We start from the raw sequence: 26,736 nt of genomic DNA, 5'->3' as shown, positions 1-26,736 counted from the left end.
ATATCCGCTAAGAGAGAAATCTTGCTGGAATTTGACACAAATGTGATTGTCAGTCCTCTCAAGGTGCGGACCAAGTTTGATACCCACCTCTGTTTAACTCTGGTGTCAATATTGCCGAGAACTTTCAAGGTGCATCGCAACACACACTAAACATGTTTGGAGCCCATCCATCCCATCCATTATTCTACCGCTTGTCCCTTTCGGGAGGTACTTGGGACAATTTAGTGGTTACCTAGCAACTCATTTGACATGATAGGATGTCAAAAGTGGCCAAACAACACACACACACACACACGCACGTTACTTTTGTTATGAAGATGAAAATCATGACGACACACTTGCAAGACTGTGCCTGCTAGTTGTCAGGTGACCACTAGAGGGCGCACTCACGCTGTTGAGATTTACTAGTGACTTGATTGGAGAATGCAATTATGGCATTTAAGTCCAAATAATTGATATTACAATATATTTGTAATAAAATAAAAATAAGTTGTAGTATTACCGTAATAACATTGGGATTAAGTCGTAATATGTATCATTTTTATTACATTTTAAATAATTGTTGTATTAACTTCATAATATAACAAGAATAAGTTAAGAACATTGCGAGAATAAATTGGTGATTTGATGGGGAACAATATATAGTTACTTAAATAATTTTAGATTAGATTTATTTATATTTATTTAGAGAATAGATTACATTTTACAAGAATAAAATCAGAATTTTTGTGGGAAATTTTACATGAAGAAATAAATAATAAATACAATCGGAATATCATTAAAAAAGTTAACATTTTATGGAGAACGTGTCAGAATATTATGAGAAAAATTTGTGACATGAGAATTAAGAGGTACTGTAAATATTTCAATAAAACTGTACTGGGGATTTAAGTGGAGGTTTTAATGTATACAAAAGCAATCATGTCTGGAATAATAGAGTGATTGTCATCATGAGGATAATACAATTATGCTAGAATTTTTTTTATGAGAAAAAGTTTTAATATTACAGTAAAAAAAAGTTGGAAAAAAGCTGTGCTATAACTGGAGTACATTTTAAAAAATGCGAATAAAAACTGGGAAAAAAAGTTGTAATTTTATTGCAGTAAAAATTTAAGTTAATAGGAAAAAGACATATTATTACCGGAATAAATTTGAAATATTACGAGCATAAAACCAGAATTTTAAGAGAACAAACTGGTTATGTATTATGACTATTACGTTTGACAATAACAACTTCATAATGTTGTAATAATATTACGAGAATTAAGTGGTCATTTTATGGGGGGAAATATGAGAATAAAGTTTTCATATTAAGATAATAAAATCTGAAATTTTAGTGAGAAAGAAGTTGTGATGTGAGAATAAGTTTGGAAATTTGCAAGTAAAAATTTATAATAAAAAATTTGGGATATCATACAAAAGACAATTGAAGGTTTCCTGGAAAATATTGGAATATTAGGGAAAAAAGTTGTGGTGTCAGAATTAAGTAATACTGTAAATATAACAAAAATTATGTATTGGAAGGATTTAATGTAGAAAAATCGGGGTGAGGGACAAGGAATATTATTTTAGGAATTTTAGAGGAGAAAGAAGTGAGAGAATTAAGTTGGAATATTACAAGAAAAAATGTATAATAATAATCTAAGAATACTTTTGGAATATCATACAAGAGACAGTTGAAAGTTTCCTGGAAAATATTGGAATATTAGGGACAAAAGATTTGATATCAAAATTACGTAATACTGTAAATATAACAAAAATATGTTTATTGGAGGATTTAACATAGAAAAATGGGAGCGAGGAGGGAGAAATATTATTTTAGGAATTTTAGAGAAGAAAGAAGTGAGAGAATTAACTTGGAATTTTACGAGAAAAAATGTATAATAATAATAATCTAAGAATACTTTTGGAATATCATACAAGAGACAGTTGAAAGTTTCCTGGAAAATATCGGAATATTAGGGAAAAAAGATGTGATATCAGAATTAAGCAATACCGTAAATATAACAATATTTGTGTATTGCAGGATTTAACATAAAAAACAGGGGTGAGAGGGGAGAAATATTTTAGGAATTTTAGAGGAAAAAGAAGTGAGAGAATTAAGTTGGAATTTTACAAGAAAAAATGTATAATAATAATCTAAGAATACTTTTGGAAAATCATAGAAAAGACAGTTGAAAGTTTCCTGGAAAATATCGAAATAGTAGAGAAAAAATTGTGATTTGAGAATTAAGTAATACTGTAAATATAACAATAATTGTGTATTGGAAGGATTTAATGTAGAAAAATGGGGGTGAGGCGCAAGAAATATTATTTTAGGAATTTTAGGGGAAAAAGAAGTGAGAAAATTAAGTTGGAATTCTACAAGAAAACAATAATCTAAAAATACTTTGGGAATATTGTACAAAAGACAGTTGAAAGTTTCCTGGAAAATATTGGAATATTAGGGACAAAAACTGTGATATCAGAATTAAGTAACACTGTAAATATAATAATAATTGTGTATTGGGAGGATTTAATGTAGAAAAATCGGGGTGAGGGGCAAGAAATATTATTTTAGGAATTTTAGAGGAGAAAGAAGTTGGAATTTTACAAGAAGAAATGTATACTAATAATCTAAAAATACTTTTGGAATATCTTACAAAAGACTGTTTAAAGTTTTCTGGAAAATATGGAATATTAGAGAAAAAAGAAGTGATATCAGAATTACGTAATACTGTAAATATAACAATAATTATGTATTTGAGAGGATTTAATGTAGAAAAAAGGGGGAAAGGGGGGAGAAATATTATTTTAGGAATTTTAGAGGAGAAAGAATTGAGAGAATTAAGTTGGAATTTTGCAAGAAAAAATTTATAATAATAATCTAAAAATACTTTTGGAAGATCATACAAAATACAGTTGAAAGTTTCCTGGAAAATATCGAAATAGTAGAGAAAAAATTGTGATTTGAGAATTAAGTAATACTGTAAATATAACAATAATTATGTATTGGGAGGAATTAACATAGAAAAATGGGGGTGAAGGGGGATAAATATTATTTAAGGAATTTTAGAGGAGAAAGAAGTGAGAGAATTAAGTTGGAATTTTACAAGAAAAAATGTATAATAATAATCTAAAAATACTTTTGGAATATCATACAAAAGACAGTTGAAAGATAAAAATTGTGATTTGAGAATTAAGTAATACTGTAAATATAACAATAATTGTGTATTGGAGGATTTAACATAGAAAAATGGGGGAGAAATATTATTTTAGGAATGTTAGAGGAGAAAGAAGTGAGAGAATTAAGATGGAATTTTACAAGAAAAAATGTATAATAATAATAATCTAAGAATACTTTTAGAATATCATACAAAAGACAGTTGAAAGATGAAAATTGTGATTTGAGAATTAAGTAATACTGTAAATATAACAATAATTATGTATTGGGGGATTTAATGTAGAACAATGGGGGTGAGAAATATTAATTTACGAGAATAAAATACGAATTTAAGAGGAGAAAGAAGTGATAGAATTAAGTTTGAATTTTACTGGAAAATATTTTGTAATAAGCCGATAAAACATTTTAAATATTATAAATTAAGTTTAAATTCCTTTGGAAAAATGTCGGAATATTACGAGTTCTAGAAAATAAGAAATACTTTAAATATACCAAATGACATTGTGACAATTAATTTGTAATAAAATAACTTAACTATAGAATTAAAATTAAATAATAAAAAAATTAAAGTTTCCTGGAAAATATCAGAATATTACGGAGGAAAGTTGTGATATCAGAATGAAGTAATACTGTAAATATAACAATAATTGTGTATGAAAAATAATTGTGTGAAAAAGGGTCACTAGAGGGCGCAGTAACGTGTTTTTGAGTGTTGAAGAAGACTAGCTGCTCACTAACAAACACAGTCCTGAGTGATGAGGATGAAGATGAGCTTGGCTGGGTGGATACAAAGCGAGGTGGGGGAGGGGAGGTGATTGACAGTAGTGTAGTAGTTAAGAGTGCCTGAAGAGGAGGGAGGTGTGTTCTGGAGAGGGCCCCTACCCCCCACGTATAGTGGAGCCTCGCCGTTGAGGGGCTGCTCCGCCCCCAAGCTGTCCATGGTGGTGGGGAGACCCCCGTCGATGGACAGGTTGACCATCTGGTCGAAGGTGACCAGCTCCACCGTGTGGAACTGACCGTCGTTGATGGTCTCGGTGCTGGCGGGAAAAGACCACACACTCGGTCACACAGCAGCGACGAGATGTACAAACCCCGTTTCCATATGAGTTGGGAAATTGTGTTAGATGTAAATATAAACGGAATACAATTATTTGCAAATCCTTTTCAACCCATATTCAGTTGAATATGCTACAAAGACAACATATTTGATGTTCAAACTGATAAACATTTTTTTGTTTTTGCAAATAATCATTAACTTTAGAATTTGATGCCAGCAACACGTGACAAAGAAGTTGGGAAAGGTGGCAATAAATACTGATAAAGTTGAGGAATGCTCATCAAACACTTATATGGAACATCCCACAGGTGTGCAGGCTAATTGGGAACAGGTGGGTGCCATGATTGGGTATAAAAGCAGCTTCCATGAAATGCTAAATAATTCACAAACAAGGATGGGGGTGAGGGTCACCACTTTGTAAGCAAATTGTCGAACAGTTTTAGAACAACATTTCTCAACGTGCTATTGCAAGGAATTTAGGGATTTTACCATCTACGGTCCATGAAATCATCAAAAGGTTCAGAGAATCTGGAGAAATCACTGCACGTAACCGATGATATTACGGACCTTTGATCCCTCAGGCGGTACTGCATCAAAAACCGACATCAGTGTGTAAAGGATATCACCACTTGGGCTCAGGAACACTTCATAGAACCACTGTCAGTAACGACAGTTGGTCGCTACATCTGTAAGTGCAAGTTAAAACTCTACTACGCAAAGCCAAACCCATTTATCAACAATATCCAGAAACGCCGCCGGCTTGGCTGGGTCCGAGCTCATCTAAGATGGACTAATGCAAAGTGGAAACACAAATTATATTTGGAAACAGAGGACGTGGTGTCCTCCACAACAAAGAGGAAAATAACCATTCGGATTGTTATAGGCGCAAAGTTCAAAAGCCAGCATCTGTCAATCAATCAATCAATGTTTATTTATATAGCCCTAAATCACAAATATCTCAAAGGACTGTACAAACCACTACGACTACGACATCCTCGGAAGAACCCACATAAAGGCAAGGAAAACTCACACCCAGTGGGCAAGGAGAATTCACACCCAGTGGGACGCCATCCGTGATGGTATGGGGATGTATTAGTGCCCAAGGCATGGGTAACTTACACATCTGTGAAGGCACCATTAATGCTACAAGGTCCATACAGGTTTTGGAACAACATATGTTGTCATCCAAGCAACGTTATCATGGACGCCCCTGCTTATTTCAGCAAGACAAGTGTTACAACAGCGTGGCTTCGTAAAAAAAAGAGTGTGGGTACTTTCCTGCCCGGCCTGCAGTCCAGACCTGTCTCCCATCGAAAATGTGTGGCGCATTATGAAGCGTAAAATACGACAGCGGAGACCCCGGACTGTTGAACGACTGAAGCTCTACATAAAACAAGAATGGGAAAGAATTCCACTTTCAAAGCTTCAACAATTAGTTTCCTCAGTTCCCAAACGTTTATTGAGTGTTGTTAAAAGAAAAGGTGATGTAACACAGTGGTGAACATGCCCTTTCCCAACTACTTTGGCGCGTGTTGCAGCCATGAAATTGTAAGTTAATTATTATTTACAAAAAAAATAAAGTTTATGAGTTTGAACATCAAATATGTTGTCCTTGTAGTGCATTCAACTGAATATGGGTTGAAAATAATTTGCAAATCATTGTATTCCGTTTATATTTACATGTAACACAATTTCCCAACTCATATGGAAACAGGGTTTGTAGTAACAGCTGCTCACCTGTAGATGGCGTGGCCAGGCTGGCTGCCCGGGTCGTAGCTGACCTTCACGTGACCCTGGTAGAGCTCCACTGCGATGTGGTCGTTGTCGCCGTTGTACAGGAGGATGCCATTGTCCTCGGCTGTGGACACCTGCAAGCGGCAGGAGGGGGGGGGGGTGGGGGGGTCACGCATGTGCACCAGGGGGCGCCGTGGAGCGTTAGGCCTACCTGCAGGGTGATGTTGGCCTGAGGCCAGTTCTTCAGGTCCGAAAGCAGCAAGTAGGAGTCTCGGTCCACAAAGTTGACGCTGACCAGCTTCTCGCAGCGAGGACCACCAAACTCAGGAGGACACTGGCAGAGTGCGCGACCGCCACGCTCCACGCAGGGGGCGCCGTTCTGGCAGTCGGCCAGCTCGCACAAGGACAGCAGTGATGGCGCTATCTCACACAGCTGACCACTGCATGGACACCAGTGAAGACAGTTACAGACATGTTTTATTGTTATTATTACATTTATCTCTCACCGTGTGGATCGTTATCTCCTCATTTTTTGCATGATTCACCAATTTTTTGACTTATATTTAAGTATGGTAATCAGCAATATAGATTCTTACATCACAACGACAAAGACATCATTTATAAGACGAAAAAAAAGTAACGATATTATGCAAATACATTCATGATAATATTTAAATAAAGTTTTATGATGGTAAAAATGCATACAAATGACAATTAAAAATATTATAAATCTGAATTTTGCAAAAAATTTGTGATGTTGAAAGTTGAAAGAAAAACAACAAAAAAAAAATATATATATACAGACACATATAAATACATATACTGTATATATATATATATATATATATACATATATATACATATACACTCACATACACACACACACACACATATATATATACATACATACACTCATATATATATATATATATACACATACAAATATATATATATACATATATATATACATATACACATATATATATATACACACACACACACACATATATACATACACATATGGTATACAACATGTATACAGTATATATATATATATATATATATATATGCATTCACATATATACATATAGTATATAGTATACAACACACACACGCACACACACACACACACACACATATATATATATATATATATATATATATATATATATATATATTAGGGGTGGGCAAATTAATGCGTTAATTACGCGTTAACTCATCAATCTATTAACGGGGATAGCAGGTCCATTCTATGTGTCATACTTGATCATTTCGCGATATTGCCATATTTTTGCTGAAAGGATTTAGTAGAGAACATCGACGATAAAGTTCGCAACTTTTGGTCGCTAATAAAAAAGCCTTGCCTTTACCGGAAGTAGCAGACGATGACGTCACCGGTGTGAGGGCTCCTCACATTGTTTATAATGTGAGCCTCCAGCAGCAAGAACTATTCGGACCGAGAAAGCGACAATTTCCCCATTAATTTGAGCGAGGATTAAAGTTCGTGGATGAGGAAATTTAGAGTAAAGGCCTAAAAAAAAAAAAAAAAAGGCGAGGACAAGTGAGAGCGATTCAGATGTTTTTAGACACATTTACTTGGATAATTCGAGGAAATCCCTTATTTGCCTATTGTGTTGCTAGTGTTTTAGTGAGTTAAAGAGTACCTTAAAGTCGGAGGGGTGTGTCCACGGGTGTTTGGACGCCAGAGTCTCTGAGAGAAGTCACGGCAGCTGGAGGACGCTGGCTTCGCTGATGTCCGGTAAGAGGCAACTTATTTCCACAATTTTCTCTCCGAAAACTGCCGGTTGACATGTACTCGTGATCCATGTTCGCTTGACCGCTCTGATCCATAGTAAAGCTTCACCTCCGGATATTTTAAACAAGGAAACACCATGTGTTTGTGTGGCTAAAGGCTAAAAGCTTCCCACCTTCATCTTTCTACTTTGACTTCTCCATTATTAATTGAACAAATTGCAAACGATTCAGCAACACAGATGTCCAAAATACTGTGTAATTGCGCGATGCAAAGAGACGACTTTTAGCCGTAAGTGGTGTTGGGCTAATATGTCCCCTCCGACCAATAACGTCACAAACACACGTCATCATTGCGTTATCATTCCGCGACGTTTTCAACAGGAAACTCAGCGGGAAATTTAAAATTGCAATTTAGTAAACTAAAGCGGCCGTATTGGCATGTGTTGCAATGTTAATATTTCATCATTGATATATAAACTATCAGACTGCGTGGTCGGTAGTAGTGGCTTTCAATAGGCCTTTAAATAGTGTGGACAGGTATTTTGTTCAACCCGTTCTTTGTTTCCTATTTTTTGTACAAATATTTGTATCTATAGACTAGACTTGAAAGTAAAGCTTTGACCAATCAGAGAGAAGGACACATCATGTCCAATGGCGATCAACTAAGTATGGTATGTTGTAGAGATGCGCGGTTTGCGGTCTAATCCGCGGAGTCCAGGGATAAACCGCGGGTCGGGCGGGTGACATGACGAAAAAATTGATTTTAATTAGATTCGGGCGGGTGGCGGTTGAACCATTCGGAAATATTTGATATACATGGTTCTGGAATCGGTATCCTTTACCATTCAAAGAGCCGTTTAGGACCCGTGTCACAAAGCGAAGAAGACAACAGGAGACGCATACATTCTCTAGAATGACTGCCGGCAGTCACACAGTTAATAATTATTAGGGCGTGCTATGAAGCCATTGGCTTTGTCGCCTTCTACAACATGTGCGATCTGCTAGTCAGTCCAGCATCATGTTGTGTGTGGCTTCCGCAGACACACGCACACGACTGCAAGGCATACTGGGTGACACAGAGTACACTAATTGTTGTGATATAAACAATTTCAACACTCTTAGTAATGTGTGCCACGCTGTGAAGCCACACCAAGCAAGAATTACAAACACATTTCTGGAGAACATCCTCCCAGTAACACAACATAAACGCAACACAACAAATACCCAGAATCCTTAGCATCCATGACACTACCTGACTATTTTTTACACCCCGCTAGCAGCAAACCCCATCCCCCCGTGCGTCGGTAAGGTGGGCGGGGTTGGAGGCGTGGGGGTGTAAAATATATTCAGGAATTGTCACGGATGCAAAAGATTCTGGGTATTTGTTGTGTTGCGTTTATGTTGTGTTACTGTGAGGGTGTTCTCCTGAAATCTGTTTGTCATTCTTGTTTGGTGTTAAAATTGTTTACATCACAACCATCAGTGTACTCTGTATCACCCAGTATGCCTTTCAATCTTGTACGTGTGATCGCGGAAGCTGCATACAGCATGTTGCTGGACTAACAGTCGGTTTGTACATGTTGTTGAAGGTGACAAAGGCAATCGCTTCACAGCGCGCCCTTATTCTTGTCATCAGGATGAACACCATTGGATATTCGCGAGAACGTTAACGGCTCCCATTGTCTTCTTTACTCTGTGAAACGTGTTTAAATAGCTCTTTGAGAGGTAAAGGTGGCCGACCTCTGATGTATTTCAACGGGCGGGTGGGGTTCTGATAAAATGTTGGTTCAGGTGGATGACGACTTTTGTGATGCGGTTGCGGATGATATAATTGCCTATCCGCGCATCTCTAGTATGTTGGGTAATTTTTTTTCAGATAAACAAACACAAAGCATGAAGTATAGAAACGTGCACTGCAAAAAGCGAGAACATTTTGTAGAAGTCGTGTGCCTGCTCACTTGTAACCGTGGGAACACTGACAGGTGTAACCGTTCAGCTCGTCCACACACTGAGCTCCGTTCTGGCAGCGATGCTCCTGGCAGTCGTCGTAGTCCACACTGCAGTCGTCACCAACGTAACCAGGAGAGCAGACACACCTGAGACACACACACACACACACTGTGAGTCTGCATCCTATCACGTGTGTTGTCACTGAGGGGTCCGCACTGACTTGGGCCCCGAGGAGGTGATGAGGCAGGTGGACTGATGTTGGCATGGACTTCTTCCCGGGGCGCACACGTCCTCCATTTCTTCGCACATCTCCCCTGCACAGACACAACACCTCAACAACACGCTCCGAAAGTTGGGAAATTGATGGTGCGCACCTGTGTAGTATGGAGGACAAAAACAGGTGTAGTTGTTGACTCCGTCCATGCAGGTGGCGCCGTTCTCACAGTCGTTGTCTTCGCAGTCGTCCACGTTGCTTTGGCAGGTGGGACCCTCGAAGCCGAGGGGACACGTGCAGCTGCAAAAGCACAATCATGCAGGTTAGAATCTTGTAAGACTTCAGCTCAGTGAGGTTTTGCTTTTTCTTTGACTTTTCTTGGGATGCCAACAAGACAGTGAAAAATATGTGGTGACAACCAGGGAACCAAGTGTCTGTCCTGGCTGCTCAGTACAATATGGTTGAATTATTGTGATATTCAGCTTATGTTACAGAGATCCATCCATCCATTTCCTACCGCTTGTCCCTCTCAGGGTCGCAAAACAAGTCACCACCTCATCGTAGGACAGACACAGATAGACAGACTATTAATCACATTCACACACTCGGGACAATTTTGTGTTGCCAATCATTTTTAAAAAGGGATAATATTAGGAGAATAGAGTGTGAGTGTTGTCTGTCTATCTGTGTTGGCCCTGCGATGAGGTGGCGTTTTATCCAGGGTGTAGTCCGCCTTCCGCCCGATTGTAGCTGAGATAGGCACCAGCGCCCCCCGTGACCCCAAAAAAGGGAATACGTGGTAGAAAATGGATTAATGGAAATGGAAGTCATAATATTGAAAAAATTAAGTAATCAAGAAGTCAGAGAAATTTCAACAAAAAAGTAAAAACCTAAAAATTAAGTCATTTTTTTCCCGCATGGGCGTATTTGTGATAAGTGTACAATAAAAGAGTATATATATATATATATATATATGAAAAATATAACAAATATAAAAAAGTGACCAAAAATAAGAATCAAGTTGGATCTTATTTGTTCATATATCTACAATGAATTAGGAATTTTATAAGTTAAAAACATATGGGGAATAAATAATGGAAAAAAAATTAAAAGAATATGACAATAAAGTTGAGCTATTAGGTTTACAAGGAAATATGAGAATAAAGTCAACACTTTTAGAAATACTGTAATTATGTCAGATATTTGCCTTATTTTTTCATAGAAGAATAAAGTTGGATTTTTTATAAGGAAAAAAATCATAATATGAGGATTAAATAATTACTAGATTGACAATGAAGTTGGGATCCAATTAGAAATATGTTGTGATATCATGAGAGTATTTTAATGTTGGAATTGGGTCCGTGTGACATGTGACTCTCATACTCATTTTTTTATACATACATTTACGATAAAGTTGGAAAAAAAAAATCCCAAACATGATGACAATATTTAAAAAAAATACAATTATTGTAAAGTTGGAACTTGATGAGAAAAAAATATATAAATGTTACTGTTGACAATAACGACAATGAAGCTGGAATTTTATGAGAAGGATTTTGAAATTCAATCTGAGACAATTTTATGTAAATGGGACAATAAGGTCTGAATTTTACAATGAAAAATTTTAATATGAATATAAAAACTGAATTTTACTGCAAAACACGTGACGTAGAATAACCTCTGAAATTTTCTGACAAAGTTAAAATATTTAAATACATATGGTATTTTTAAAAAATGTATTTATTGTTTTATTATTTAGAGTTGGACCTTTAACTATTTGCGTTAACTTCCTTTTACACTTGTTTGAAAGTTCACGGTGTAAAATTGACGAAATAAAAAAGGAGCTGGTCATCAGAGCCAATTTAACCCCGGAGCAGATGAACTTTAATGATCTTGGGGCGGTATAGCTCGGTTGGTAGAGTGGCCGTGCCAGCAACTTGAGGGTTCCAGGTTCGATGCCCTCTTCGGGCCATCCACAACGGAAAGATACTTTACCCACCTGCTCCCAGTGCCACCCACACTGGTTTAAAGGCCTACTGAAAGCCACTACTAGCGACCACGCAGTCTGATAGTTTATATATCAATGATGAAATATTAACATTGCAACACATGCCAATATGGCCGCATTAATTTACTAAATTACAATTTGAAATTTCCCGTGGAGTTTCTTGTTGAAAACGTCGCGGAATGATGACGCTTATGATGACGCGTGTTTGTGACGTTATTGGTTGGAGGGGACATTTTAGCCCAGCACGACTCACGGCTAAAAGTCTTCTCTTTTCATCGCATAATTACACAGTAATTTGGACATCTGTGTTGTTGAATCTTTCGCAATTTGTTCAATTAATAATGGAGACGATAAATAAGAAGGCTGTTGGTGGAAAGCGGTGGATTTCAGCTGCCTTTAGCAACCGAAACACAGCCGGTGTTTCTTTGTTTGTTGTGAAGCTTTAACACAAAGTGGTCAAGTGAACATGTTTCTCTACGTCAATACATACGTTTTTGGATGAGAAAATTGTCGGCTCTTACCGGAGACTTCAATGGATAATAGGACCTTCTCCTGTAGCTGTTAAAAAGGCAGCTGTGATCTTGGCTCCTCATTGGCTTCTCTCTGAGACACTGGCGTTCACCGCAGCCATCCGACTTTCAGGTATGACTTTACTCATCTAATCTCACTAAAATATTATTAACACAATAAGCAGTTAAGGGATTTTCCAGAATTATCCTAGTAAATGTGTCTAATTACATTTGAAACGCTACCACTGCCGCCGCCCGGAGCCGTCGCTTTTTCCTTTATTTTTTAGTGCCTCACTAACTTTCCTCATCCACGAATCTTTCATCCTCGCTCAAATTAATGGGGAAATTGTCGCTTTCTCGGTCCGAATAAGTCTTGCTGCTGGAGGCTATGATTGTAAACAATGTGAGGATGTGAGGAGCCCTTACACCGGTGACGTCACGTGCACATCGTCTGCTCTTTCTAGACGATCACCAAAATCCCCAAAAATGATTCCTGGGCGCGGCACCGCTGCTGCCCACTGCTCCCCTCACCTCCCAGGGGGTGATCAAGGGTGATGGGTCAAATGCAGAGAATAATTTCACCACATCTAGTGTGTGTGTGTGAAAATCATTGTTACTTTAACTTTTTAACTTTAACTAAAGGCAAGGCTTTTTTATTAGCGACCAAAAGTTGCGAACTTAATCGTGGATGTTCTCTACTAAATCCTTTCAGCAAAAATATGGCAATATCGCGAAATGATCAAGTATGACACATAGAATGGACCTGCTATCCCCGTTTAAGTAAGAACATCTCATTTCAGTAGGCCTTCAAATGCTCACTTAGATATTGGGTTTTCACTATATAAAGCGCTTTGAGTCACTATAGAGAAGCGCTATATGAATATAATTCACTTCACTTCACATCTTCCTCACCTGTACGCTCCCTCCTCTTCCTCATCCACTCGGCATGTACCACCGTTGGCGCAGGGGTCGCTGACGCAGGCGTTCAGGGCCGTCTCGCAGTTCTTCCCCTGAAAGCAGAGAGGGACCCGGCGTGAGGTCACGGCGACGTTCGGGCCGCGGGGACGCTCACCTTGAACCCTGCGGGACAGCTGCACCTGTAGATGTCCGCCGGGTCGCCGCGGCACACCCCGTGGTTCTGACACGGGCTGGACAGACAAGGGTTGCACTTGGCCAGGACGGCAGTGTCCACCTCACCTGTGAGGACGGAGAGGGTGTGAGCGTACGTTATCGGGGACACGTCGCCTGACAGCTCACCTGCGCATTCAAACTTCTTGGCGGGTGTGGTCAGCAGCAGCTTGCCCTCCAGGCCCTGAGGACCAGCACAGCGGGCGATGCCCGGCTCTTTGTAGCCCGTCTTCACCCAGTCCGACAGCCAGCGCAGGCGGCAGTCGCAGTACAGCGGGTTGGCGCCGATGGCTCTGGTGAGATGACGGCATGAGAAAATAGTGTTGAACAATCGCTTTCAACACAACAGCACACATCACACACCTGTCCCAGCATGTAGCCTCACTTCTTGCTCATATTCTACCGCCAAAGGCAGAACATTGCAGGGTGGAACTTTATTAAAGGGATAAAGTACCACAGATAGTCACACACACTAAGTCCGGTGAAATTACCCTCTGCATTTGACCCATCCCCGTGTTCCACCCCCTGGGAGGTGAGGGGAGCAGTGAGCAGCAGCGGTGGCCACGCCCGGGAATCATTTTTGGTGATTTAACCCCCAATTCCAACCCTTGATGTTGAGTGCCAAGCAGGGTGGTAGTGGGTCCCATTTTTATAGTCTTTGGTATGAACTCACGACCAACCGATCTCAGGGCGGACACTCTAACCACAAGGCCACTGAACAGGCCTATTATTACTTATTATTGCTAATCAATGTTATGGAAGCACAAAAAAGTTATTCATGTGTTGGAGAAGGGCGTGGTATGGAATGGGGTGTGTATGGAACGGCCACGAAGCGCAGCTGGCAGGTGATTGGATTACCCAGCTGGGATTAATCATCCAATCACCTGCCATGCTTATCAGCAGCAGCCGGGCCGACGCACGGGAATGCAGTGGGAGTTGCAGCCAGACGCTACACGTACAGTGGGGCAAAAAAGTATTTAGTCAGCCACCGATTGTGCAAGTTTTCCCACTGAAAATGATGACACAGAGTGGTACTTTAACTTTACTTTATACGGCGTCGAATGGGTGCTACATTTTAAATGTGCCAGAAAATAACCCGTTTTGTACACTGTTGATGTGCTTCAATTCCCAGTAAATGTGTTTCTGTACAGTATTTCTCCAGCAGTGGTCATAGGGTGACATCAATGATGCTATTTTGAAAAGTGATCATTGAAGTCATCACTGCAGGCCCAGGTGGGAAATGCACAGCTGTTTTATTAGTGTAAAGCTCAAAATTGCTCAATGAACGATTTTGTGTCTTTTTGTGTAAGGTCTGAAACAGAAAAAACATCTCTCAAGATTGAAAAAAACTTAAATAGTGTACCAGACTTAAGTTGTGAGTTCAAACCCCGGCCGAGTCATACCAAAGACTACAAAAATTGGGACCCATTACCTCCCTGCTTGGCACTCAGCATCAAGGGTTGGAATTGCGGGTTATATTAGCAAAATTATTCCTGGGCGTGGCCACCGCTGCTGCTCACTGCTCCCCTCACCTCCCAGGGTTTGGAACAAGGGGATAGGTCAAATGCAGAGGGTAATTTCACCACACTTAGTGTGAGTGTGACTATCAGTGGTACTTCAACTTTACTTTATACGGTGTGGAATGGGTGCTAGAAACTGTGAGTTCAAATATTTTATTTATTTTTTTCAAGTTTAATATGTTTTTGTTTTACAATTTTAATTTTGACAGTATGTAAGCACATAAGATATCTTTTAATTGCTGATGCGGGTTTATTGATTTTTAAATGCGCCAGAAAATAACCCGTTTTGTACACTGTTGATGTGGTTCAATTCCCAGTAAATGTGTTTCTGGACAGTATTTCTCCAGCAGTGGTCATGGGGTGACATCAATGATGCTATTTTGAGAGGTGATCATTGAAGTCATCACTGAAGGCCGAGGGGGGGAAACGCACGCCCCCCCCCCCCCCCCCACTGGTTTACAGTGTAAAGATCCAAATTGCTTTGCCTAAAAGTATTCTGAAAATGTACAAATCATAATTTTATTTTTTATTTTTACACTTGCACGTTGCGATTAATAGTATGCTATCTTTATTTGTCATTATTTATATCTGTTTGTATCTTTATATTTATTTGTCTTCTTGTGTAAGGTCTGAAACAGAATAAACATCTTTCAAGAATTAAAAAACATTGATGTTTAAGGCCTACTGAAACGAGATTTTCTTATTTAAACGGGGATAGCAGGTCCATTCTATGTGTCATACTTGATCATTTCGCGATATTGCCATATTTTTGCTGAAAGGATTTAGTAGAGAACATCGACGATAAAGTTCGCAACTTTTGGTCGCTAATAAAAAAGCCTTGCCTGTACCGGAAGTAGCAGACGATGTGCGCATGACGTCACGGGTTGTGGAGCTCCGCACATCTCAACATTGTTTACAATCATGGCCACCAGCAGCCAGAGCGATTCGGACTGAGAAAGCGACGATTTCCCCATTAATTTGAGCGAGGATGAAAGATTTGTGGATGAGGAAAGTGAGAGTGAAGGACTAGAGGAGAAAAAAAAAAGACTATACAGTGGGATCAATTCAGATGTTATTAAACATATTTACTAGGATAATTCTGGAAAATCCCTTATCTGCTTATTGTGTTACTAGTGTTTTAGTGAGATTATATGGTCGTACCTGTACAACCTGAACGTCGGCCCCACACCATTCTTTAGCACCAGTCGACGGGTGGTGGCGATGCCCCTCTCTGCCCTTCCCAAGGGACTCTCTTCGAAACACGATCTTTCGAAATGATCGCTGCATAATACACTGTACTTTGTGTGTGTGGTCCAATCCAACCGTGTTCGCTTGACCGCTCTGTTCCATAGTAAAGCTTCATCGTTATCTTTCGGGAATGTAAACAATAAAACACCGGCTGTGTTTGTGTTGCTAAAGGCGGCCACAATACACCGCTTCCCATCTACAGCTTTCTTCTTTGACGTCTCCATTATTCATTGAACAAATTGCAAAATATTCAGCAACACAGAAGTCTATAATACTGTGGAATTATGCGATGAAAACAGACGACTTATAGCTGTGAATGGTGCTGGAACAAAATTTTCTCTACAATGCATGACGTCACGCGCACGCGTCATCATACCGCGACGTTTCAGCAGGATACTTCGGCGCAAAATTAAAAATTGTAATTTAGTAAACTAATAAGGCCATATTGGCATGTGTTGCAATGTTAATATTTCATCATTGATATATAAACTATCAGACTGTGTGGTCGGTAGTAGTGGGTTTTAGTAGGCCTTTAAGTTTTATCATGATTGGTCAGCATCCAACAGCTTTTGCCGCGTGAGGTCATTATCAACAACCGGTGAAGAAAAAACTGCATTTAGTTTAGACAATAATGAGTCATATTTTGGAATATGGTATCCATTAGTGAAATTTGTTTTAAGTATTAAATGAACCAAAATATGACTTATTATATCTTTGTGTAAAATATTGGGACACAGTGTGTTATCAAGCTTATGAGATGTGATGCCATCCATCCATCCATCCATCCATCCATTTTCTACCGCTTATTCCCCTTTTGGGGTCGCGGGGGGCGCTGGTGCCTATCTCAGCTACAATCGGGCGGAAGGCGGGGTACACCCTGGACAAGTCGCCACCTCATCGCAGGGCCAACACAGATAGACAGACAACATTCACACACTAGGGCCAATTTAGTGTTGCCAATCAACCTATCCCCAGGTGCATGTCTTTGGAAGTGGGAGGAAGCCGGAGTACCCGGAGGGAACCCACACATTCACGGGGAGAACATGCAAACTCCACACAGAAAGATCCCGAGCCTGGATTTGAACCCAGGACTGCAGGACCTTCGTATTGTGAGGCAGACGCACTAACCCCTCTTCCACCGTGAAGCCGAGATGAGATGCGATGCATTGTTAATTTTTGGAAAAAAAAATTTGTATTAACATTTTTAATGAGGGTTTTTTTTTTTTATCACTGAAATTGTTACTAATAATGATAATATTCATTTTTGTTTCACTACTTTTAAATTGTACCGTGTCATGTTTGTGTGTCCTCAATTGCTCTGTTTATTGCTGTTCTGAATGTTGCTGGGTCGGGTTTGGTTTTGGAATGTGATTGCATTATTATGTATTGTTTTGTTTGATTGATTAATAAATTCATAAAAAACAAAACAAAAACGGTGTAGTACCCTGGACAACCAGCAGATGTCGCCATGCAACTTTATAGGTCAACTGTGTGTTGCACAGCCAACAATGATGCTGTGGGAGGAACAAAAGACACCCACAAGAGTTGTTCTAGTCTCTATTCTGCGTTCAGGACGACTTGGTTTGGCAGCAAAAGTCTAACCACTTGTGATTTTCTCCGACCTCCCCCTCCTCAATCCATGCACTTGCATTATGTTGGAACAAAGGCCCGACCAATCGACCAATCAGGCCCGACACCTGACATCTGCAAACATGGAAGCCGCTCGACTGAGAGCAAAGATCAATAGCCTTCTTTTCCATTTTGCCTTCCCGACTTCAAAAATGTCTTTGTCTGACGTTAACTTCCCTGGCCGGGATTCTGATAAGTCTATTGATCAGGGCTCGCTGCAGCCAGGGTCCAGTCCACACAAAACTACAGACATAAATAAACGCTGTGTGTTTGGAGATAGCGAGGAGACAGTGGACGCCTCTGTGGGCTGTGGGCTTTAACCACAGGGCGGCTAATTAAGGTAACGACCTGGTCACCCACCAGAGAGGACTACAGAGCGGCTACTGTGTGCCACTCCGCTGCCTGAAAGCATGTGTGTGTGTGGAGATGATATTCGATAAGCCGCTGAATGCAGTGTCTGTGAATTCTCTAACAAGGAAAAGTAGCTTCCATAAGAGGAGTGCACAGGTTAGGACAAATCATGGTCCAGATATGGAAAACCATTGCATCTAATAGAGAATGTCTCATTTGCACCCCTGAAGGTGAAATCTATCAAAATGAGGGTGGTCCCAAAAAGGTGTGTGTGTCGGTTTTAAAAGTGCTCCCCCTCTGGTCAACATATGAAATAACAAGTGTGTGTAAATAAGTGAAGTGAAGTGAATTATATTTATATAGCGCTTTTCTCTAGTGACTCAAAGCGCTTTACATAGTGAAACCCAATATCTATGTTACATTTAAAACCAGTGTGGGTGGCACTGGGAGCAGGTGGGTAAAGTGTCTTGCTCAAGGACACAATGGCAGTGACTAGGATGGGGGGAGCGGGAATCGAACCTGCAACCCTCAAGTTGCTGGCACGGCAACCGAGCTATACCGTCCCAATAATAAATTGAAGTGCTCCCACTCTGGTCAACATATGAAATAACAAGTGTGTGTAAGAAATTGAAATGCACCCCCTTTGGCCAAAATTAATTAATACAATAAACTAAACATGGGGACGGCGTGGCGCAGAGGGGAGAGTGGCCGTGCGCAACCCGAGCGTCCCTGGTTCAAATCCCACCTAGAACCAACCTCGTCACGTCCGTTGTGTCCTGAGCAAGACACTTCACCCTTGCTCCTGATGGGTGCTGGTTGGCGCCTTGCATGGCATCTCCCTCCATCAGTGTGAATGTGTGTGTGAATGGGTGAATGTGGAAGTAGTGTCAAAGCGCTTTGAGTACCTTGAAGGTAGAAAAGCGCTATACAAGTACAACCCATTTATCATTTATTTATGTATATAGAGACATACTGTATTAACTTGAAGTAAAAATTTTTAAAAATAACTAAAAGTAGTCTTTTTCTCAAAATGTGTGGATTTTATAAAATTGTGAAAAATGTCTTTGTTGCTGTAATATTGCAATATTTTCTCGTTAAATTATTACTTTTTTATTCTGACTTTTTAACGCAAAATGGTGACATTTGTCATGTAAAATTATGACTTTTATCACAATATTGCCAATTCTTTTTTTGTTCTTGTAAAATAGTGACATTTAGTGTAAAATTATGACTTTGCCAAGTAAAAGTCAGATTATTATTATAATATTGCCAAAATTGTGAAGTTTTCTTATAAAATTGTGACTTTTGTCGAGTAAAATTACGACTCTTTTCATAAAATTGCCAAAAGTTTTAACTATTTCTTGTACAATTGCGACTGTTATAGAGTAAAATTCCAACTTTCATCATAATATTGCACACAAGTTCAGTTTTTCCTGTAAAATTTTGACTTGCGTTGAGTAAAATTATGCCTTTTATTGTAACGCTGCCAACATTCTAAGTTTTTCTTGTGAAATTGTGACCTTTTTCATGTGAAATTCCAACTCATTTTTCACAACAAGGTTTTTTGTATTTGCATAGTATGTAATAATTTTTTATGTTGTGAATACAAATCTTTATACATCAAGAAAGGGTGGTCCTAAAGAGGTAGATCTTTTTTGGAGGTCTCAAGAAGGTAAGAAATACAAGAATGTGTTAGTGTGCGTGTGTGTGTGTGTGTGTGTGTGTGTGTGTTCTTGTATTTCCATCCTTCTTGAGACATCAACAAGGAAAAGTAGCTTCCATATGAGGAGCGGTGAACAAGTTAGGACATAAATCATGGTCCCAATACGGAAAACCATTGCATCTAATAGAGAATGTCTCATTTGCACCCCTGGTGGTGAAATCTATCAAAATGAGGGTGGTCCCAAAAAGGAGGGATTTTTCAAATTAACTGTGTGTCGATTTTATAAGTGCTCCCACTCTGGTCAACATATGAAATAACAAGTGTGTGTAAGAAATTGAAATGCGCCCCCTTTGGCAAAAATTAATCAAAAAAATAAAAAAATATGCATATAGAGACATACTGTATTAACTTGAAGTAAAAAAAATTAAAATAAATAACTAAAAGCAGTCTTTTTCTCACAATGTGTGGACTTAATACAGTTGAGAACAATTTCTCATATTCTTTCTGTTTCTGTAATATTGCAATTTTTTCTCATCAAATTATTACTTTTTTATTCTGACTTTTTAATGCAAAATGGTGACATTTGTTATGTAAAATTCAGATTTTTATCACAATATTGCCAATTCTTTTTTTGTTCTTGTAAAACAGTGAAATGTGTTTGTGTAAAATTATGACTCTTGTCATAATTTTGCCAAGTAAAATTATGATTATTGTTACAATATTGCCAAAATTGTAAAGTTTTCTTATAAAATTGTGACTTTTGTCGGGTAAAATTACGAATCTTTTCATGAAAAATAACTTTTTCTTGTAAAATTGCGACTGTTATTGGGTAAAATTCCAACTTTTATCACAGATTGTACAGATGTTGAGTTTTTCCTGTAAAATTTTGACTTGCGTTGAGTAAAAATGGGACTTTTATTATAATATTGCCATTCTAAGTTTTTCTTGTGAGATTGTGACCTTTTTCGTGTGAAATTCCAAATCATTTTGTCACAACAAGGTTTTTTATATTTGCATAGTATGTATATATTATTAATGTTGTAAATACAAATCTTTATATATCTAGAAAGGGTGGTCCTAAAGAGGTAGGCGTTTTTCGAAGGTCTCAAGAAGGTAACAAACACAAGAATGTGTGTGTGTGTGTGTGTGTGTGAGAGAGAAAGAAAGAAGAATACTTACAAGTGAGAAAGAGAGGCCACATCACCAAAGATGCCATCAGGAAGCTCAGAGATCTCGTTGCCATGGAGAGACCTTTGGTGTGAAAAAGATGAGAGTTTGTTTTTTTATATAGAGTAGGATAGACTTTATTTTTCCTAATGGGGAATGTTTGTGGTTGCAGTTGCAAAAAGTCCATGAAAATAAAATAAAAACACATTAAAAAACCGAGGGAAACTTTAAAGAACATAGAGGACATGAAATATATTAAATGAGAAACAGCAAACAGCAGCTACTTCAGTGGCGCCATTTCTACATACAGCTACAAAAGTAAAACATAGGGTAAAAACAAAAAATGTGAATAATATAATACATCTTGCGCACATATGATTGAACCATACATAGAAAAACACCAAAACAAAGGTTAAGTCCACATTCCACGTGGCTGCTTGCCATTAAAATTCCAGAATGAAGCCAAACTGTGACAATAAAAATGTTTTGTGAAATTATTATAAAAGAAGTCATTAAATTCTAGGAAAATGGTTTAAATTTGACCAGAAGTCAAGTGTGAGTTGAGATGTTTTAAAAGACGGAATATGAGAACAAAGTCTGAATTTTACCATAATAAACACATGATTATAACGATGAAGTAAAATCATTTAAAAGACAACATTTTAAAATTAAATACAAATATTTAGACAATACAATATTATTAGGATATGTTTGTTAACCTATGAGAAAATATTCAGAGATTTTTTTAATTCACGAGAATAAAGTTAGAATCTTCCAAAAATAATTCTGTGTATATAAAAATACATTTTTAATATTTTGAAAATAAATACATCATTTTACAATAAAAAATACAATGTTATCATACTATTAGAATTAATTAAATAAAAAAATAAACTACAGATTTACTGGATTTTTTAATGTAATATTGAGAGAATAAAGTCTGAATTTTGCTTGAAAAAAATTCTAATATTATGAGAAAAAATGTATTAAAGATGAAAATATAGAATGTAATGAATATATTATCCATGTGATGTACAGTAGCTTTAAAGGTCACCTCTTTAAGTCCGTATAACGCAGTGACTATCAAGTTTAAATGTGTCTGTCAGTCTTCAATCAATCAATCAATGTTTACTTATATAGCCCTAAATCACTAGTGTCTCAAAGGGCTGCACAAACCACCACTACATCCTCGGTGTATATTGCCCCTGACAGTTTGTTTGTGTTTTAGTTTTTCCTCTGTGTGTGTAGTATTTCCTGTCAGCACTCTTATTTTCTCTGTTTCCTATCTTTCTCCCTGAGTGCTGTGTCCCCTCAGCTGCGGCTGATTGGCACCTGGCCACACCTGGTGTCAATGAGCCCGCTCCTATTTAGACCTGTCTTCCCATCCAGTCAGTGCTGGATTATTGTCATGTCGATGTCACTTCCGTATTGTCGCTCCTGTCGTGTCTTTGCAGCGTAGGAGTAAGCTATATTTCGGTATCTGTTTTTAGCTTACTGTCTTTTGTTCCCTGCTTCCGTTTTGTTTTCATTCTACAAGTAACGACTTCTGTTTTCCTGCTCGCTACCCGCTAGCTTCCACGCTAGGCCCTTTTGTGTTTACTAGCTTCCATGCTAAGCTCCTTTTGTTTTCTAGCTCCCATGCTAGCTCTTTTAGTTTTGTTATCCGCCTTGTGCGGGCCTTTTGTTGAACCCCTTTTGTTCTTGTTTTAGCATTAAATTAAATTGTTTTCTCACTCAACGCCTGCCTCTTTCTCTGCATCCTGGGGTTCGTCACCAACTAACTCTGACAGTACTGTACATACAGTATATGACCCAACGCAGGCTAATAGAGAACATGTGGAAGTATATTTGTGTGCTTGCATACTTGGGTATCAGCGCTGTCAGGGAGAATATACTTTTTCACTTGACGTGCTTACGTCTTTAAATAGAAAAGAAGGTGACAAGCTGACATGAAAAATGTCTGCCTGATGGATGACTGCTCATAATAATCCGGCAGGTTATTAGCACAGTATTATTACAGTTATTTTTGACACTCCATATTTGTTGACACACACACAGCTATTTCTGCACAACTGACAGTTTGCACGCACTTCTAGATGTATTAAATAAAGACGCAAAACAGTGGCCGCAGAACAGTTCTCGTCTTGATAAATCACACTGTGTGTGCTACATAATGTAGATGTTCTGTTGATCAGCATATATTCTGCGTTGAAGACAGACACGTTAAATGGGATGTGCTCCTCATTTCTCTCACTTAAGACGCGCTATCCTCTTTGCACAATTTTTTTACTTCTTTTTACACTTGTATGACAGTTAAGACCTAAATAAATTATAAATATTGAGTTTTATCATTTTTACACCTTATTAATCGTATTGCTTAACTTTTTTTTTACAATTTTATGACAGTTCAGACATCAAAAATTAAATAAATGAATATATATATATATATATATATATATATATATATATATATAAGTACATATATATATATATATATAACTAGTATATATATATAACTAGTATTAGTTTCAATACTAATTATATATATATATGTATATATATATATATATTCATATATTGAGTGTTTTATCTTTTACATATTATTAGTATTGCTTAACTTTTTTTTACACTTGTATGACAGTTCAGACCTAAACAAATAAATAAAATTGAATGTTCCAACATTTTAACGTGTTAAGTATATATATATGTATATATATATATATATATATATACGTATATATATATATATATGTATATATATATATATGTATATATATATATATATATATATATATATATATATATATATATATATATATTGAGTGTTTTATCTTTTACATATTATTAGTATTGCTTAACTTTTTTTTACACTTGTATGACAGTTCAGACCTAAACAAATAAATAATATTTAATGTTCCATCATTTTAACGTGTTAAGTATATATATATATGTATATATATATATATATATATATATATATATATATATATATATATATTGAGTGTTTTATCTTTTACATATTATTAGTATTGCTTAACTTTTTTTTACACTTGTATGACAGTTCAGACCTAAACAAATAAATAAAATTTAATGTTCCATCATTTTAACGTGTTAAGTATATATATATGTATATATATATATATATATATATATATATATATATATATATATATATATATATATATATATATATATATATATATATATATAGGTATATATATATATGTATATATGTATATATATATATATATATATATATATATATATATTGATATATATTGAGTGTCTTATCTTTTACATATTATTAGTATTGCTTAACTTTTTTTTACACTTGTATGACAGTTCAGACCTAAACAAATAAATAAAATTGAATGTTCCATCATTTTAACGTGTTATTACTAGTAATGTTTAACTTTTTTTTAACACTTGTATGACAGTTCAAACCTAAAAGGAAATTAATAATATTGAATGTCTCATAATTTTTTCATATTATTAGTAGTGTTTAATTTTTTTTTACACTTATATGATAGTTAAGACTTAAAAAAAAATACTAATACAGTAATATTGAATGTTTCATCATTTTTACATCTTATTATTTCTAGTGTTTAACTTTTTTTTACACTTGTATAATAGTTAGGAAACTTCCGACCTAAAATTATATTGAATGTTTCATCATTTTAACACATTATTACTAGCAGTGATTAATTTTTTTTTTTTTTTTTACACTTGTACGGTAGTTCAGACCTAAAAAACATAAATATGATTGAATGTTTCATCATTTTAACCTGTTATTACTAGCAAAGTTTAACTTTTTTTTTCCACTTGTAGGACGGTTTAGACCTAAAAAATTTATAAATATTAAGTGCTTCATAATGTTTACATGTTATTCTTAGCAATGTTTACTTCTTTTTACACTTATATAATAGTCAAGATCTTTAAAAAAAGATAAATATATAGTATTTTATAGAATTTTTACATATTATTATTCGCAATGTTTAACTTCTTTTTACACTTGTATGACAGTTAAGAATGTTGCTGAAACATTGCCAGTGCAGTACATTTATGATGGTGATAGTTTTACACTGTAGTCAATGGTTTCTGTTTCTATTATAGTTCAGATATAAGAACAATGCATTAAAAAAATGTTATTTTTTAGCAGCATTTACCTTATATTTACACTTGTATGACAGTTAAGACCTAAAGAATGTATAAATATGGAGTGCTTCATAATGTTTACATGTTAGTCTTAGCAATGTTTAACTTCTTTTTACACTTGTATAACAGTTCAGACCTAAAAGAATTGATAAATATTGAGTATTTTATCATTTTTACGTTATTATTCGCAATTTTTAACTTCTTTTTATACTTGTATGACAGTTAAGAATGTTGCTGAAACATTGCCAGTGCAGTACATTTATGATGGTGATAGTTTTACACTGTAGTCAATGGTTTCTCTTTCTATTATAGTTCAGACATAAGAAATATATTAAAACAAATAATAAATATAATTTTTATTTGTTATTTTTTAGCAGCGCTTACCTCATTTTTACACTTGTATGACAGTTCAGACCTAAAGAATGTATAAATATTGAGTGCTTCATAATGTTTACATGTTATTATTAGCAATGTTTAACTTATTTTTACACTTGTATAACAGTGCAGGTCTAAAAAATGGATACAAATCGAGTGTATACTATTGAACGTTTCATCATTTTTACTTATTATTAGTAGTGTTGAACTTTTTTTTACACTTGTATGACAGTTCAGACCTATAAAAAATTAATACAGTAATATTGAATGTTACATCATTTTTACAAACCTATTATTACTAGTGTATAACTTTTTTTTTTACACTTGTTTGATTGTTCAGACCTACAAAACATAAATATGATTGAATGTTTCATCATTTTGACATGTTATTACTAGCAATGTTTAACTTTTTTTTACACTTGTATGACAGTTTCTGACCAAAAGAAAAAATAACATTGAATGTTTCATCATTTTTACATCTTAATATTAGTAGTGTTTAACTTTTTTTTACACTTGTATGACACTTCAGACCTAATAGAAAAAATAATATTGAATGTTTCATCATTTTTACATCTTATTTTTAGTAGTGTTGAACTTTTTTTTGGACCTTAGTCTTGCATTGCAAGAATAAGGTCGAAATGTTATTTTAAAAAAATTACATTTTTTACAATAAAGTTGATATATTTCTAAAATTGGACTCTAGAGCAGTGGAAACACCTTCTCCGGAGTGATGAATCACGCTTTTTCATTTGGCAATCTAATGAGTCTGGGTTTGGAGGTTGCCAGGAGAATGTTACATTGCATTGTGCCGAGTGTGAAATTTCGTGGAGGAGGAATTATGGTATGGGGTTGGTTTTTCAGGAATATGACAGTTCAGACCAAAAATAATAAAATTGGTTGAATGTTTCATCATTTTAACCTGTTATTACTAGCAATATTGTAGCTGAGATAGGTGCCAGCGCCCCCCCGCGACCCCAAAAGGGAATTAGCGGTAGAAAATGGATGGATGGATGGGTTTAACTTTTTTTTACACTTGTATGACAGTTCTGACCTAAAATAAATTATAAATATCAAGTGCTTTATAATGTTTACATGTTATAATGAGCAATA

General features: G+C 36.6%; 1 protein-coding gene across 10 annotated transcripts in view; it reads right to left on the bottom strand.

The window, feature by feature from the left end:
- Window positions 1-26,736, bottom strand: part of slit1a (slit homolog 1a (Drosophila)) — a 416,057-nt gene that overhangs the window by 13,316 nt on the left and 376,005 nt on the right. For 2 of the 10 annotated variants that reach the window (XM_061910195.1, XM_061910197.1), the window contains 10 exons: window positions 21,109-21,180; window positions 13,648-13,811; window positions 13,463-13,587; window positions 13,303-13,400; window positions 10,034-10,173; window positions 9,880-9,973; window positions 9,668-9,805; window positions 6,166-6,394; window positions 5,958-6,088; window positions 4,007-4,200 (listed from right to left, as the gene is read on the bottom strand). In XM_061910195.1, the coding sequence (XP_061766179.1) occupies window positions 4,007-4,200; window positions 5,958-6,088; window positions 6,166-6,394; window positions 9,668-9,805; window positions 9,880-9,973; window positions 10,034-10,173; window positions 13,303-13,400; window positions 13,463-13,587; window positions 13,648-13,811; window positions 21,109-21,180 (1,385 nt within the window). Of the gene's footprint in view, window positions 1-4,006; window positions 4,201-5,957; window positions 6,089-6,165; window positions 6,395-9,667; window positions 9,806-9,879; window positions 10,174-13,302; window positions 13,401-13,462; window positions 13,812-21,108; window positions 21,181-26,736 lie in introns of all 10 variants that reach the window. The other 8 variants (XM_061910198.1, XM_061910199.1, XM_061910190.1 and 5 more) reach the window with 6 other exon arrangements.

The sequence above is a fragment of the Nerophis ophidion genome, linkage group LG09 (assembly GCF_033978795.1).
Source record: "Nerophis ophidion isolate RoL-2023_Sa linkage group LG09, RoL_Noph_v1.0, whole genome shotgun sequence".
Taxonomy (NCBI): domain Eukaryota; kingdom Metazoa; phylum Chordata; class Actinopteri; order Syngnathiformes; family Syngnathidae; genus Nerophis; species Nerophis ophidion.
Note: the sequence above shows the minus strand (reverse complement) of the source record. Positions and strands in the feature narration are given on the sequence as shown.